At 51.3% G+C, this 17,040-nt stretch overlaps 1 protein-coding gene across 2 annotated transcripts in view; it reads left to right on the top strand.

The window, feature by feature from the left end:
* Positions 1-10,044, top strand: part of Tbx4 (T-box 4) — a 41,424-nt gene extending 31,380 nt beyond the window's left edge. For both annotated transcript variants that reach the window (XM_013519055.1, XM_005393969.1), the window contains exons 6-9: positions 4,148-4,300; positions 5,225-5,313; positions 5,416-5,651; positions 7,951-10,044. In XM_013519055.1, the coding sequence (XP_013374509.1) occupies positions 4,148-4,300; positions 5,225-5,313; positions 5,416-5,651; positions 7,951-8,567 (1,095 nt within the window). In that variant the 3' untranslated portion in view covers positions 8,568-10,044. The remainder of the gene's footprint in view (positions 1-4,147; positions 4,301-5,224; positions 5,314-5,415; positions 5,652-7,950) is intronic.
* The last annotated feature ends 6,996 nt before the right edge of the window (positions 10,045-17,040 follow it).

Genomic DNA, 17,040 nt, shown 5'->3' on the forward strand with positions numbered 1-17,040 from the left:
GGTTCTAGTTTAGATTTTCCTTAGACCACTCCCCTTTTTTTTTTTTTTTTTTTTTTTTCTTTTCTGTTTAAGCTACAGATCTTGTCTCTGACCTAACCTCTTTGTGGGGCTGGGGAGGTTAAGAAGGATGATAGAAAGTCTTTAGAAGGTAAAATTACGGCGCAGGGTAGATCTGGTTTGCACATATACCAACATGGACATTAGCCCACTTCAGACATTAGCCCTACTGTTGTGTGGCCAGCACCCAGATACGTTGTGTTCTGTGGTGGACAGAGGGCCTGCTGGGTGCATGTCCCTCACAGTGTGTGGTTAGCACTTATCATTAGTGCCTGAGCTGGCTGAGTAGCAGTGTTCTCTCAGGGGCCATCTGCACTCTGCTCAGATTGTGTCCAACCAGCTGTGCCTCCTTGGGCAAGCCACGTCCCCCTTGAAGCCTTCTGCTCTGCATCTGTAAATCAGGGGGCTGGACTCGAATGGCCTTGACGGTCTGCCTTCCCGTGCCCTAATGTTCTGTGCTGCTAATGGAGATGAAGCCGGGCCTCTGTGGCTAAGCACGCTATGGTGAGCGCTTGAGTTGGATGTTTGGTGCTATTTCGATTGTTAAAATAGAACAGGCTTCTGAATTGTGGCCAGAACATAATGAATCCCATTTCTGTATAACAATGATGATGACGGGACCAGTCATGTAGCAGAGTTACTGACGTGGCGGGCCGGTTTGGCCCAGTATTCTCTGCAGCAAATATAAATGTGAAGCTCTGGCAAAGCAGTTGATGGCGTCCGAGGAGCTTCGGAGAAAAGCCAGTCATCCGGTTGGTTTTATTTCTCCCGGGCTGATGGGACTGAGGTTCAAGTTTGCATTTGCCTTCGTTCAGTGGGTGAGGCTTTCTTCTAGACACCTGTCCAGCTTCTTGACTCTCGGAGTTGGGAAGGGCATTTGGGACCACTTAGTCAGAGGCTGCCTTTGACAGTGGGGACCTCAGTGGCCGGAGGGACGGAGCCTGGTCAGGACTTGGAGCTGGTGAGCAGAGACGCACAGAGGCCTCTGGCTGCTTCTCTTCCCTGTGGCTGAGCCTGCACTCTCCTCAGGCAGCACTCTCCTTCTGGCAGTTTCTGTCTTCCCAACTTTCTCTCACCCAGTCATCAGCGACTCCGTTTCATGGACTCAGGTCTTGGCCTACTCCAAGGGGCAGGGGGAAGCTATCAAGGTGGCATTCTGAATATAAGGGGTTTCCTGAGTCCTGGCGGGCGGGGGCAACATGGGAGGACATGGGGCAAGAGGAGAGAGGACAAAGGGCCTGCTCTCAAGCAATATGCCATTTTCCAGGTGCCCCAGAAGGTTCTTAGCAGGGGAGTGGCCTGACAGGAGGGGCAGCAGGTGAACACAGAGAGGAAGTAGCTAGAAACCCCATGTGAAGCCCGGCCGGAGGAGGGGACCTGGCCCAGGGTGCACAGAGGGAACGGAGAGGCTTTTGTTCGTAGGCAAAATGGTAAGAGGTGGGTGACAGGGAGGAGAAGGGGAGCTGGTGATAGCGCTCTTTGCTTTGGCCAGGCTGTGACTGCGCAGTCGTCACAGAAGCAGGGTGGCTGCTGCCATCTGTCCTGGGGGTCCCACACAGCCTCACTGGGTGTGGATGCCTGTGGCCTGGGGTCCTGTCAGCCCCCTGTTCTGCCCTCCCTCTGTGCAGGCACCCTAGGAGCACCACAGTGAGCAGGAGCTGGCCCTGCGTTAGCGAAGGGCACGTGAGTGAGCACAGAAAGGTTCTCTGCTGTTTAATCTCAATCTCTGGCTTGGAAAATGCCTCAGAGATTGTCGTGTCTCTAGTGAGGAAAGTAGAGGCCAGACGGGAGGAGCTCGTCCGCGTTCCCACAGGGGGCTTGTAGTCATGGCCCGGACCTCTGCACTCTCTCGGCCCCTACCACTGCTCTTAGTAGGTCCTGTCTCAGGGCCAGCGAGTCTGGAGTTGCGAAAGGAAGGAAAGGCAGGGAGCTTTCTCTGAAGGAGTTTATCACTGAGCTGAAGGGAAAGAAGAAATGGAAGAGTTAGGATGGGTGATGTATATGTACCAACTCCCCACGGAGAATATGATCATATTTACCGTAAATGTGCACTAGTTAAAAAAATATTGAAAGGAAAAAGTAGGGGAAAAAAAAGAAGAAGAAATAGGAAGTAGCTGACTAGACAGCGCACAGGGAGGAAGTTTCAGAACTGAGAGTTCAGAGCCGGCCCTGGGTCCTGGGAAAGTTTCCCAGAAGGGCTGGGCCTTCCCGGAAGAGAGGAAGGCCTGGAAGGTGAGAGAACGGGGAGGAAAAATCAGGACAGTAGCACGTGCCAAAGCAAGGAGGCGGCGATCGGGGCCCCTCTTGGGTGTGTAATTGCTGTGTCTTCAGGGAACGGAGGTCCTTTGTGTGCTCCTGTGGCTCGGCGAACCCTACAGGGTGACAGAGGACGTACAGGGCTTAGGAGGTGCTGCCCAAGATGAGCTCCTGTCCCTGTGGGATGGTTCTCAGCTTCTGGATGTGTGCCTCCCAGAGAAGGACTCTGTCTCACTGCTGCTGCTCTGAGAGGCCCCAGCGTGGGCGGTGGCGCTCAGATCCAGGACCCGGTTTGGAGTTTAGGAAGCTCTTTACTTGCCCAGAGCTCATCTCTAAGGGGTGGTGGCCAGTGCAGAAGACAGAAGACAGAAAGCCGCCTGCTGCTGGCCGGAGTCACCCAGCCAACAGAGGAGCCCAGGGAAGGACAGACCCACAGCCAGCTCCCAGGGTGCGGGGAGACCAGCACCTTCCTCTTCAGCTGAGCCCACTCGCTGGGCCGTCCCTACCCATGGGCCACGATGAGAGCAGAGCCTTCCTGGACTCAGGCTTCAGCCAAGCCTGCCATGGAAGAGGCAGATTCTGTCTTCTTGCGCTCTGGTCACCAAAGGGTTAAATCTTCCGCTCAGCTGCAGCAGTGGGCCTGGCCCCTGGGAACCAGGAAGAGTGGGCGCCAGGAGGGGCAACCCCGGGAAGGGGCACCTCCAGGCAGGGAGGAAGGAACTCCAGGAACCCAAGGGCAAGGGCGGGCCTAGCCAGGACAGAAACCAAAGGGTTAACAGATGCAAAGGCGCTGATAAAATGCCCCACATTCCTGGTCCTGCCTCCAGTGGGGAGGGCATCTGGCAAATGTCAATGATAAAAAATACATTTTAATGGCACATGATGGAGCCGCTACCGTGGGGCAGGCGCACTGAAAGAAACCGAGCAGGTTTGAAGCAACAGCCCCCGTGTGTCACTCCCTGGGCTCCAGTGTGCCCGTGAGGCTTTGTTAAGCTTCATTCAGCTGGGGTTACTGCTTCCCCCACCTGTGGCCCTGGGATGCCCAGGGCTTCCTGCCTTCTCTAGCTTTATTTTCAGCACCTCACTCGTCTCCCACTTTGGGCTGTACCCCCGCCAACCCTCCCTGAGGGCTGGAGCTGCTTGGTTGGTCCTAGAGCAGCTGCAGCTGGCCTCCCTGCACCCAGTGCTGAGAAACGCTTTCCTACACGTGTGACACCCTGAAAATGGAGCTGGACCTTTCCCTCTGCTTGTCCCCTCCCCCTCCCGCAAAGCCCTGGGCTGTGAGGCGGCCTTTGTTGCTGACAGATGTGAGCGGAAGCAGCTCACAGTAGGCCTTTCCAGGAAAGGCGGGTCACACTGGAGGGGGGCACTTGAGGTGGTAAGTTGCGAAGTAGGACCCCATCTGAAATACTTGGAAGTGAGGCTCAAAGAAGGAGTGACTTGTCTGAGGGTCATACAGTGAGTCAGCAGCGTCCTGAACTTCTGCCTCCAACTCAAAAGTCCTGCTGCTATGAGACGCTGAGCTCACCGGGCTTTTCAGCTGTGAAGCTTTTTCCTAAGGGCCCCATGGCTACAGTGACTGTCTGTCACAGCAGGGAGGTCCTGGGCCAGGTGTTAGTGCTGGAGCATGGAGGCTTAGTGGCATTGTAGGGGCAGAGCTGGAGCCCAGGGGACTGGCTCACCACTTGGGAGCTTCCGGACCTTTCTGGGCTCCAGCCTGGTGGTTAGGCCTGAGCTGTAGGCTTTTAGGAGGAAACCAGCCGTGGGCCAGCTGCACTTGTCAAGGAGCAGAGGGTGGGGGTCTGGAGCTCAGAACGACACCCTTCTCTTCCAGATCATCCTCAACTCCATGCACAAGTACCAGCCACGGCTGCACATCGTTAAAGCCGATGAGAACAACGCCTTTGGCTCCAAAAACACAGCCTTCTGCACTCATGTGTTCCCAGAGACCTCCTTCATCTCTGTGACCTCCTACCAGAATCACAAGGTACCGCACAGGCCCAGCGTCCCCACCACCGAGGTGCCTGGCATGCCAGAGAGACGCAGCAGGGCTTGGAGACTCACTGTGCCCTCCCAGGGCAGGTAGCTGACTGAGTGATGAACAGGAGACAGACTCGGTCTTGTATTTAGGGGTGGGTAAGGGGCAGAAAGCAGGCAGGCTGGTTCTTGGTGCCCGGAGCCACCCAGCCAAAATGCAAGGCCCAGGGAAAGCCGAAGTCTATAGCCAGCAGCTATGAGCGTGAGCCCCGGGAGCGAGGAGCCTGCCGTATTGGAGTGTTTGGCCCCTTTCTTCTGCATGCTCCGCAGGGCTCTGGGTATGGAGAGGGCTGACAAGGGAGGAGGGGTGTCCCGGGTACACTCAGCTGGGTCGGGCCTGCGTGTCCACCCAGCCCTGTCCCACTGTTCACCACTTTGCAGCCCCAGCCGTCCCCTCAGGGTTCTGAGGGCCCTAATGCCTCTCCACCCTGCTTCTGCCCACTTTCTCAGGGCGTTTTCCACACATTATGCACCTTGGGATTGGCTAGGTGGCCAGGGTCTCAGCTACGGTGAATTTTAGGCAGAAGAGTGACAAAGTTAAATTTGCACTTAGAACAGTCCCCCGAACCTGATGGCAGTCATACGAGATGGGATGACATGGCAGGAAGCCTTTGCAGGCCTCGGGAGAGATGGACAGTGCAGGAGGAAGACTCAGAGGGACTGCAGCGAGCAGAATGGAGGGCACCCAGGGACAAGCCAGACATGGGGACAAGGCCAAGGAGGGCTGAGTGTGACTCCCAGCTGTCCTAGGGCTGCCGCTTCCCTAGACCTGCGCTGAGTCCCCAGTGTGCCTGGGCTGGGGGAGGAGGGCCACAGGCAGGCAGCCAGGTCCTCTCTCCTCCCAGCAACTCTCCCCTGTGTCCTCTCCTGACAGATCACACAGCTAAAAATCGAGAATAATCCTTTTGCCAAGGGATTCCGGGGCAGTGATGACAGTGACCTGCGTGTGGCCCGGCTGCAGAGGTGGGGCTGCCCCAGCCCGGGGGTAGGGTGGGCAGAGTGGGCAGCCCTCATGGCATCTTCACTCTCTTCCTGTCTCTGCACCTGTCCTTTCCACCCCTCCAGCAAAGAGTATCCGGTGATCTCCAAAAGCATCATGAGGCAGAGGCTCGTCTCCAGCCAGCTCTCGGCCAAGCCTGACGTCAGCCCCCTGCACGGCGCCCACCAGGCCCTGCAGCACTATCAGTATGAAAATGGGGCCCACATGCAGTTTGCCACGGCCGAGCCGCAGGAGCTGGGCCTCAACACCTTCCCGCCCCAGAGGGACTCCAGCCTCTTCTATCACTGCCTGAAGAGACGAGGTAGCGCGCTTGGTCCAGAAGCCCTCGAGGGCTGGGGGTGCCACAAGGGAGCCAGTCTTAGGGTTGGCAGCCACGGCCAGGCTCAGGACCACCTTTTCCCATGCAGGAATGCTGGTCTTTATGTGGCCTTGGGAATCTTCACAGACAGCTTGGCCCGTGCTGGCTCCCTGCTGGGTTCTGGGTGTTGTTTTGCAGGCACTGCTTTGGGAGCTGCCATAGGGTGGGAAGAAGACACAAAGCCAGCTGGGCTCTGCCTAGAAGCTCGGGAGGAACTGGGGCTTCCCGGGCCACAGGGTCTTGGACTGAGGCTTTATGTATCAAAGCATCCTCAATCACAGAGCTCAATCATGGAGATGACAGGCTCCACCTTTACCCGACTGCATGGGCTGTTTGGGAGCTGCAGTGAGCTACTGAAGAAGCAGACTGGGGGCCAGGGACATGGGAACAGCACTCTGCATGCTGGGCTGCTTTGTGAAGAGCCCTGGACCGGGAACCGTAACATCCGCGTTCTGCTGGGAGGCCTCAGTTTCTCCATGGGTAGAATGGGAACGATTAGCATTGCCCCACCAGAAGATCTCACTAGGCCACTGAAATTCTCTTGGGAAAAAGTCTGGAGACTTTTCCTTGCACTCCAGAATGTTCTTTGAGCCCTGTTCCTAGGAACTTCGTGGGCAGAGCTCCAAGTATCCTCCAAGGATCTTTCAAGCCCCATTAGAACTCAGTGACCTTGAGCAGGGAGCAGCACACTTTGGCCCTTGGACCAAAGCCAGCCTGCGGCTTGATCAAAATGGTTTTCACATTTTTACACAGTTGAAAAAAGCCCAGAGTAGTTCCTGATATGTGAACGCTATGTGAAATTGCAAATGTTAGCATCCATAAATAAGTTTCATTGGCACATAGCCACGGCATGTACTTACGTAGTGCTTTCCTGGGCCCACAGCGGAGCTGAGGACTTGTGACACAGACTGTGTGGCCCACAAAGCCTAAAATATTTACTCTCTGGCCCTTTGCTCATTCCTGATCTAGCGGGACTAGGCCACCTGCCAAGCGCAAGAGCTGAGTGCAGGAGAAGGGAGGACTGGAAGGGTGGGGACAGCGGGGCTGCGGGGGCAGGGGCGGCCGGGAGGGAGGGCGCAGTTCCCCCGGCAGGTGAGAGGCCCCCAGACCCGAAGGGCGTGTGGAGTACAAGCTCTGAGCTTGGCCCTTGTCTCCCACAGGCCATCCTGCCCTGTGTATACACGCAGCTCTCAGAATGAATCCCTGGGGAAAACAGAAGGCAGGGGGCCAAGATAAGCCATGGAGAAGTGTTCTTTAATTTGTTGAATGGGCCGCTACTCCAGTCCAAGGCCCGGGCTATCCCTGGATCCCAGGGGAGGGCGTGTCACCAGAATTCAGCCCTCATTATTGAGAATGCTGAAAAATGCAGACATGATTTGTGCCGTCCGATGTCATCTTTCCCCAGACTGTCAGCTTAGCCTAAATACTATGTCACCCCTTTTACCTATTTGTTCCGTTTCTTTTTTGTTGTTGTTTTTGCTATACTGGGGGAATTGAACCTAGAGTCTTCATATTGAACTACGTCCTTATCCTTCCCACAACCTTTTTTCTTTCTCTTTTTTAAACAGGGTCTCAGTAAATTGCCCAGGCTGGGCTCAAACTTGTAGTTGTCCTGCCTAAGCCTCCTGGGTGCTGAGATTACAGGCGTGTGCACCACACCCAACTCAACTCCTTTTCTTAATTATTGTAATGCAGTTGTGTTGGGGTCTGTGTAGTAACCATCTGGTGGGACTTCTTTGAACATGGTAGGGTTAATTTCTTCTTTCAAAAACAACAGAACCTTGCTGACAGCTGATCTCAGCGCTCCTCAGGAGCAAAGACTGAGACAAAGACATCAGGCTTTCGCTATCTGACTTCTTTAGACACTTGTGATCTCGCTGCCGGGTTGGGCCTGGCAGTTGCCGCCACTTTTCTTGGCCAGGGCCGGCGTGACCTGCGAGTCCAGTGTACGTGGGGCCTCTTACCGCCCCGAGTCAGGCTGACAAAGGATCAGAGCTGTGTGCAGCCCGGCTTGGCGCATCCCTCGGTGTCTGGTGGTGTGGCGTGCCTCCTGGCCTTAGAGTAGGGCACACAGTCGGACCACTTCTTCCCTGCTGCCACCCATAAAAGCTGTAGCTGAGTAAACTGGTTCTGGGAGCAACACGGCAACGCAGGGCACGGGTGGGCACTGAGTGACAAGGGCAGGCTGTCCTTTGGGATGCTCAGAAAACTACTCTTCTGACTATTTCCTGTCTTCCGGCAGACAGCGCCCGCCACCTGGAGTTACCCTGCAAGCGATCCTATCTGGAAGCTCCCTCTTCTGTGGCAGAGGATCACTACTTCCGTTCTCCCCCTCCCTACGACCAACAGATGCTGAGCCCCTCCTATTGCAGTGAGGTGACTCCCAGAGAAGCCTGTATGTACTCAGGTTCAGGCCCCGAGATTGCCGGGGTGTCTGGGGTGGACGACTTGCCCCCGCCCCCGCTGAGCTGTAACATGTGGACGTCGGTCTCACCGTACACCAGCTACAGCGTTCAGACCGTGGAGACTGTGCCTTACCAGCCCTTTCCCACGCACTTCACGGCCACCACTATGATGCCTCGGCTGCCTACCATCTCCGCTCAGAGCTCCCAGCCGCCAGGGAACGCCCACTTCAGTGTCTACAATCAGCTGTCGCAATCTCAGGTCCGAGAGCGGGGTCCCACGGCCTCCTTCCCGAGAGAGCGTGGCCTCCCCCCGGGCTGTGAGAGGAAGCCGCCCTCACCTCACCTGAACGCTGCCAATGAGTTTCTCTACTCTCAGAGCTTCTCCTTGACCCGAGAATCTTCCTTACAGTATCATTCAGGAATGGGGACTGTGGAGAACTGGACTGATGGATGATTGCCACGTCTCCTGGACAGCCCCAGGACCCTGTCAATGAGTGTTAACCTCTGTGGGTGGCCCGCACTCCCAAGAAACCCAGGAAGGTATTTCAAAGGGTGTACGTGTGCAAATGCTAGTGTGTGTGCATATGTGTGTGTGCATGTGTGTGTGTGTATGTGCTTGTTCATATATGTAGGGAGAGCTGACACATAGCTGAGACCAGCACAAGAGAAGAGAAACCCCAGTTATCTAAGAAGCGATTTTGGATGCAGGATCTGGGACTACTGTTACCTGACATCTCTTGACCCGCCCAGGTGAGGGATAGGCGTGGAGGATTCGTTTGAGTTCTTTAGAGGTTTTTATAATACAGTTGGATTCACCCGGGGGCCAGGAGTTGAGGTCTCTCTCTGCTGCAGAGAGAGCTTCTCTCTGCACACCTGGGGGTTCTGGCCTTCCACCCACAAGGGAGCGCAGGGCCCGTCCTTCGGCTTCTGGAGAGTCTGTGAGACTCCCTGAGCCTCCAAGTGCGCTTTCAGAGCAAAACTGTCAGCTCAGTTGATGGCCTGGAGCTTGATCCCTGGAGCTGTAAGGTCTGAGGGGTGACTTTCAGAGAGGGTCATGTGCTCAATGCCACCTCATGGGTATTTTAAAATATTTTCTTCCTTTTTTCCTTCAAGCGTAGGGAAAACCCAACCAGTAGCACCTCTGTCATTGTTCAGGGTTTGTGGTAAAGTGCAGAGCCCTTCCCTCTGGGTCCCCAACGTGCAGTGTCTCTCTGAGGTACACAATCGGCCTGCCTCGTACCCTCTGCATCCCATGGGCAGCAGTCGTGACACACGCTTCACCTGGCAGCGTCCCCAGAACCCTGTCAGAGCTGATGTGAGGCATCTCTGCTGGGCGTGTTCTGCTCCCTAAAAACCCATGCCCCTGGAGTGAGACATGCGAAAGAGAATTGAGAAAAATTAATTTCCTCCAGCAAATTCAGCCAGTGTGCTCAGAGGAGCAAAGCTAACTTTTCTCCAGGGGGTAACCTCGTAGTCCTCAGCCCCGTCCTCTGACGGTGGACATCACCAGACCGTCTGGGTCGGTGGTGTGAGCTCTAAATTAAATTTGGGAAATCACTAAACTCTTTGCATGCTGAATAGCTATTTATATATTATATAAATAAATAAATGAGTAAATATATATATCTCACAAATGCGGGCCACATGTCAAATTCAGCTTTGCTTTTTACAAATGAATAAACTTAATAAAAATGAATGCTGGTGGGGGTATTTGGAAAGACATCTATTTAAATTTTTATGACATGTTTGATATGAAAAACTAAGAATGGTTTAGATAAAGCATATATATATATTATATAAACACACGACAGATAAAGCTTTATTAGAAAACACATTAGCTGACAGGTGATATGGAACGTCAAGTGTTTTGTTATGTAGCATGGACATTTTATTTTACATATTGGAACATAAAGCCACCTTACAACTGTGAAGCGTGTGGATGCTTTTTATTACTGGCTTGTCATTTCTTGGCCCAGCGATGGTGTCTGTCCCCCAGTTTGGTTGTATTTTTTCCCAAGTGCTGGGGGGAGGGGGGACCCTCAGTGTCTCTGAACATTTGTGCCACGGAGCCTCTGCGTTCAGAATGAAGTAACTGAGGACCAGTGGACAGGGTACCTTTGATCTCATGCTGCTGGGTCCCCCCGCCCCCGCACCGAATGAGACCTAGCTGGGAAATAATCAGCCCTGACCACTAGAGATCACAAATGCCATCCTCGATCAGCCTGCCTTTGCCTTACCTGCTGCCACTGTTCACGCTCGGTGGCTACTCTGTAAGGCAGGTAAGGCAAGGACAGGCTGATTGGGGCTGGCATTTGTAATCTCTAGCTTTCAAGGCTGATTATTTCCCAGCTAGGTCTTATTTTGGGGGAAAGAGAGTACTCCCTAGGTGGCGAGGCTAGACTCCAAGCCCAAGAAAGGCAGAACTGGTGATAGGAATCTGTTACCTTTTAGTAGTCAACACACAACCTAGTGGGTTTGGGGAAGTGGTCTCTTCAGTAGAGGATTCTAGGGGCCGGGGATATAGCTCAGTGGCTTAAGTGCCTACCTGGCAAGCACAAGGTCCTGAGTTTGATCCCCAGTACTGCAAAAAAAGAAAGTAGAGGATTCTTGGTGGGATTTGTGCAGCTGCTTTGGAGAAGGAGCTTAAGAGCAGGTCACAACCAGAGCCAGAGCGTGGGGCTTCCTGGAGCAGCTGGATACGAGAGTTCATCAGCTGTCTCCCTGCCAGAGAGGGCGCATCGAATCCTGGCAAGGCTCTGCTCTTGTCCGCTCCTTTGCCAGATGCCTGAAGCTTGGGCACAAGATGAAGAGAGAAAGAATCAGATGAAATCCAGTCTGGGTTCACCCCTTGGCTTAGAAGAGAAGCAGGGCCTGGGGATATAGCTCAGCGGCACAGCGCCTGCCTGGCAAGCTCAGGTTCCTGAATTCGTTTCCCGGTACCAAAAAAAAAAAAAAAAAAAGCAGGCATAGAGAGGTGCTGCTAGTGCTCCTTGCTTGCACCTTTTCCCTCTTGCCAGTTGTCCTCCTGGCTCCTTCCCAAAACCTGAAGAGGAGGAGCAAAGGGCGGGGCGCCTTTCAATCCTCAGCCTGCCAGGACTCAGAGGTTTCCTGCTGGCTGAGAAGTCAACCCTGTCCCATTTTCAGAGTCCTTCCCGCGTGGCCCTAGGGTGCTCTCTGGCTGGGTTTTGTCCTGCAGAATGGAGGCCAAGCTCTTTCCTCCCTGAGCTGTTGGCTCCCACCTTGGGCTTCTTGGTCCTTTGGACAGGAAAGGGTGCTCCTTCCTTTTTGCAGCAAGTATCCTGTTGGGGATACTGCGTAACTTACTGTCCTGTCCGGGAGCCTGCGTACCTTCTAGAACTCGGGCAGAGGGTTAAATGTCTTTTTCCAGGCACTCTCCGGACAGTTGGCTGAGTGCAAGGTAAAGAAAGTTGCTCCTTAAGGAGCGTTTTGTCATGGGGGAGCCCACCGCTTCCTACCAGCTTTCCGGGAAGCACGCGGTCCCTGGGCTGCCTCACCTGGGCATGGTGAGAGCTGGGTCTGCAGTGGGATTTGTGGAACTTTCCTACCCCTCTGAATCAACAACTTAATGAAACGGGGGCACACGGGATCTCCTGGAACAAAGGGCACCATTCAGTAGCACCAGCAGGTCATACATCATCAGCCCAGAAGCCTGCCACGTGACAAGTGTCTGCTGCTGCCGTGCCCTGCCGGGAAGGGGAAAAGAGCCGGTTACCATTCAGCTGCACGGCCATGGGCAGGCGGTCTCCAGGGCTCTGCTCCCAGCCCAGGGACAGGCCTCTCTGGGCGGCCCGGCCACTCAGCCCAACTGCCCTCGGCCGCAGAAGAGCCCAAAATAACAAGAGAGGGAAGGAAAAGCGAAGCTGGGTCAGACTGACAAATTGTTAAAAAACCAAACCAACTTCCAGGCTCAGCTGGGCCTCAGAGGGTCAAGAGGCCTCGGCGCGCCCCGCTAATGGAGCCTGCTGGAGGCGCAGCAGCCCAGCCTTGCAGTGTCTTATCTTACAACATAAAATTAAAACCCACTTAAAAGGCCGGAGGGCATGTTAACATTCCCCCTGCTGTCTAATTGAAGTAGTTCCCAGTGCAAAGGATTTCACTTGAAAGATGTCTCCCTCCAAGCCTGGTTCTCCTGCTCCTGGGACCTGGGAAGGGCGCGAGGGAGGGAGAGGTTGTCATTTCAAAGACATGCACAAACGCAGGCCCGAAAAAGTGCAGATTCTGTTCACTGCCCCCACCCCGGCGGCAGGTGGCGACAGCAAAGGTTAGAGCAGCTTGGCTTGTTTTGTATTTTTAAACAAATTTACAAATTCATTAGCAACCATGTCAGCAGAGGCCAGACTTCTGACAAGAAGTCCTGGTAATGATTCAAACATGGCGGGCCCTGCGGGAAAACCTGGCAGGTCCTCCAGTCATGAGATTTCTGTTGCATTCCCCCGGCTGCCCCTATGCAAATGTACTGCGGGTCTCCAAGGCATACGGAATCAATCAGGGACATCCTGTAAAGGTGATGAACTTGCACTGGCCATCCCGAGTAATGGGAACCAGTCACCCCAAAGCCAGCCGGGACTGAAAGCCAAGGTGACAGCTATTAAGCAATTGTGCACAGAACAAAATGGCAGAGGGGCTGGGTAATCAATTCAATTCGGATGGGCAGCCCAAGCAACTGCAGCGTCTGTCTCAGCTGATTAGAGGGGACCGGGTTGGAGCTTTCAGTGCAAGCCCATCACAGATCAGAAACAGGCCTAGGATGAAAAGGGAAAGAACCGTCTCCTGAGAAGCAGGCGATGAAGGACTCTGTTTTATGTGACTGTGTTCTTCCTTCTCTCCTTGAAGAAAGAATAGCGGGGGGAAAAGCCAGCAGTTTGGAGATTAGATAGTTTTCTTTTCAGCCATTCATCATTATGAAGGAAAGTAGACAGGGCAGGGGCTGAAAAATCTCCAGTGGGATTTCTGTGAAATCTCACTAAGGAGGACCAGGTTTGCAGTGTGCAGCTCACACAGCCCCTGCCTATTACCACAGCCTGACAGGGCCTGCGGAGCATCCAGCGTCCCTCTTCTCCAACAAGGGCAAACAGGCCCCTGGGCTCGGAGGATCACAGAAATTCTGTGATCTGCAGAAACCCCAAACCACCAAATTGTATCATTTGTGAAAATTAAAGCCTGAGTTAGAATAATGGGGAGAGGAGGAAAAACGGGGAAGGAAAAGACGAGAGGGTTGTGCGGGCTCAGCAGGTTAGGTCCCCTCAGCGGCCGCCCACTTTTCACTCAGCTCCGCTCAGGGCGACAAGGGCCCCTTCTGTCAGTACTGCTCATGGACAAGTGACAGGCTCTGGCAGCCTGCTGGAAAATTCTAGGTTCCTACTTGGTTGTTCTGCCCTCTGGTGTGGGGGCTTCTGGGAGGCAGAGCAAGGGATACCCATGGGAACATAAGCCATGAGCGAGTAGCCGGGGACAGTGGAGGGGAAGGGAGAGGCTTGTGAGCAAAGGCGGGGGCTGCAGTCAGAAGGGAGGGGGCCAGGTAGGAGACAAGGGTGAAGAATACACACCCAGGACAGGTGGGCTCCAGGATAGGCTGGCTGGAGGTGAGTGAGGCCTGACAGAGGACTGAGCCTGGGAGACCTGGAGCAGGGGCTGGGGGCTAGGGGCATGGAGGTGGCAACGCAACCAGACAGTTCTTAAAAGAGGGATTAGGAATGGATGATCAACCAGAAAAAAAAAGCAAAAACAAACAAACAAAAAAACAACTAAATTAAACTCACTAATAATCTCAAATGCAAACTGAAGTGAGAACATACAACTTTTGTCTAACAGATTAGTGAACAATGAAGAAAAGATGTGGGAGCCTCAATCATTGCTGGTGGGAGCGGCAGCTTTTCTGGAAAAAGCAATTTGGTAGCATAGACAAAGGCTTTAAAAGTGTTCATATCCCAAAGAAAATAACCAGACATATGGACATGGCTTAATGCTCTGTATGAGTCAGATTTTCTATTGTTGGGACACAATGCCCAATTCCCATAAATTAAAGGAAAAAAGGGTCTAATTTAGCTCACACTTCAGGAGATTCAGTTCCTGGTTGTTAGGCTCCAGCGTAGGAAGGTTATGGTGGGAGAGTGGAGCAAAGCTGTTCAGTTTATGACAACTGGGAAAGAGAGTAGGAAAAGAGTGCCAGAGACGAATGGGTGAGGGGCCATATATAGTTCCCCAAGCCACACCTCCATGAGCCACCCGACATACCCAGGAGTGTGCTCTACTAATTTGCTAGTTTCTTCTTAATCCTACATTCATGGTTAATGGTCACAATCTACCCCTTGACCATTTCATATCCCAAAACAGCTTCTTAAACCATAATTATCTCCAAATAGAGATAATAGCCAAGTTCATAATTCTGCCTAACATAATATAACTATCCCACATACAACTGGGATATAATTCCTTCCCCAAAGTCTCAACAGTTTCTGCATTTTTCAAAAGTCTCTTGGATTCTGGATGCCAGTAAAACCAGCATCATGTGAACCATGTCAGGGTTTACTGTCAGTGGAAGCAGTAGCCAGGCCCCCTTGAACTATGACTGCAGTGGCCTCTGAGTCCTGGATGGCTGAGCATGGTGAAATGAATCCTGGGGAACCAATTCCCTAGGACTCCCCTTTCAAGCAGGGGTCCCATCACGTCTCAAATAAAAGATTTACACTTTTCCACCTTTTAGTCTGCTATGTGTGTGGCCTTGCTGATTCCTGAGAAGTCCTCAAGTCATTCTTTTTATCCCTACTAAGAAACACTTGTTTTCTTTTAAATGGTATTAATCTTTTTAGCAGCCATATCTCCTTTGGCTTCAACTTTACATATATTTTCTTTTTTTTATTTTAAAAATAAAAGGAGGAAAACATTAACAGACAGACAACCTTTTACAAAATAGCAAAAGAACAGTACAGACAACACAGAGTTACAAACAAAGTGGTAGGAAATTAACAATGCTTCTTGTATTACATATTGATATCTTCAAAGTGGTTTCTCATAAAAACAGAGACATGCAATATTAATCAATCAAGGACTCATTAACAGTGTCTTTCAGCAAAGAAATAGAAGACAGTAGATCAACTATGTTAAATATCCTGTATATACATACATACAAAATTTCTCCTTCTTTCCCTTCTCTTTTCCCATATCTCAGGTGGCCTTTACCCTTGAGCATTTTCCTATCATTTCACAATGTCTATCATACCTCTGAGTTTATATTAACTCTTTCAGGTTTTACACTAGTGAGACAATGTGGTGCTTGCACATGCAGGTCTGATTTATTTATATGTATTTTCTTCTGGGGCAAAATTTAAGTTTTTCAAATTTTTCTGCTCTGTTTTTTGCCCCTAATTCTCATTAAAAAGCTAATTGAAAGCAGCCAATAGAAGGCCAGGTGTGGTGGTGCACTTCTGTAATTCCAGCACTCAGGAGGCTGAGGCAGGAGGATTGCTGTGAGTTCGAGGCCAGTCTGGGCTACAAAGTGAGTTCTAGGCTAGCCCAAACTGCATAGTGAAACCTTGTCTCAAAAAGACCAAAAAAAAAAAAAAAAAAAAAAAAAAAAAAAAAAAAAAAAAAAAAAAAAAAAAAAAAAAAAAAAAAAGAAAGAAAGAAAGAGAAAGCAACCAGTATACCTATTCCATAGCCTGAATGTTGGGCTGTCTTGAAATTTCTTCTACCAGATTTGTTAGTCCACCACTTTTAACTCAGTGTCCTGGTCTCAGGAGGGGGACAAATATAGACAAACTTTCTACCAAAGTGTAACACATATGGTCTCAAGTCAAAATGCCAGTAGAGTTCTTGATCCTAACTGAAATCTTCTGCGCTTGGCTTTTACTGTCAGCCTTCCTATTAACATTCTGGTCTTCTGAGCTGTGACCAAAATTACCCATCAGGCTCTGCTTACAGCATTCTAAGGCTTCTCTAGCTCACATCTCCAAACCTTTCCAAATTCTTTCAGGAAACCAGTTCCAAAGGCTTCTAAACCACTTGGTCAGGTACAGTTCACAGTATCAACCCACCTCCTGGTACCAGTTTTCTGTTTTAGCTTTCCCACTGCAGAGACGAAATACCTGACACCCACAACTGAAGGAGGAAAGGCTTAATTTAGCTCACATTTCAGGAGATTCAGTTCAAGGTCAGAAAGCTCCAAGGGAGGAAGGTCCTGGTAGAAGGACATGGTGGAGCAAAGCTGCTCTGTTCACGGTGGCTGGGGAGCAGAGGAACAGTGCCAGAGGGGAAGGGTGAGGGGTCGTGCTTCCATGACCTACCCAGACACACCCATTCCACCAGAGCATGCTGTACTAGTCTGCTAGGTGTTCCTTATTCCAATGAAATTGACAATTAGGATTTAAAGTCACATGCTCTAGAGCATTTTCAGTGTGATGTTCATAGTCCCAAATTGGCAGAAAAGCAACTGGTAAATTATGATATACTCATATTTTGGAAGGTAATGCAGTCACTTAAATTATGTTTGAAGAGTCTTTAATGACATGGGAATTGATTTAAAACTAAGTGAGAAAGAGAACCATAATATAGAATATGATTTCAAGCACATTTGAAATGAAAAAGGGAAAAAAGTGTGTTGTATCCAAACTATAGAGCATTAAACAACAATTACGATATATATATATATATATGTATCTATGATGCATTTTATGTAAAAAATTTCTCAGTATGATCTCCCATTTGTATGCAGTACAAAACAGAAAAGCTGAGAGGCCATGTTTAGGTGTGTATGATATAGTGTATATGTCCTGTGTGTGTGTGTGTGCGCGTGTGTACGTGTTAGAGGGAGAGGATTTAGAAGGAACCACTTATGGTGGTTACCTCATACACCTGTTTTTTTGTTTTGTTACAGTAAGCATGTATTACTTCTGTAATTAAAATATATA

This window comes from Chinchilla lanigera, unplaced genomic scaffold (assembly GCF_000276665.1).
Source record: "Chinchilla lanigera isolate Chin_1 unplaced genomic scaffold, ChiLan1.0 scaffold00050, whole genome shotgun sequence".
Lineage (NCBI taxonomy): Eukaryota > Metazoa > Chordata > Mammalia > Rodentia > Chinchillidae > Chinchilla > Chinchilla lanigera.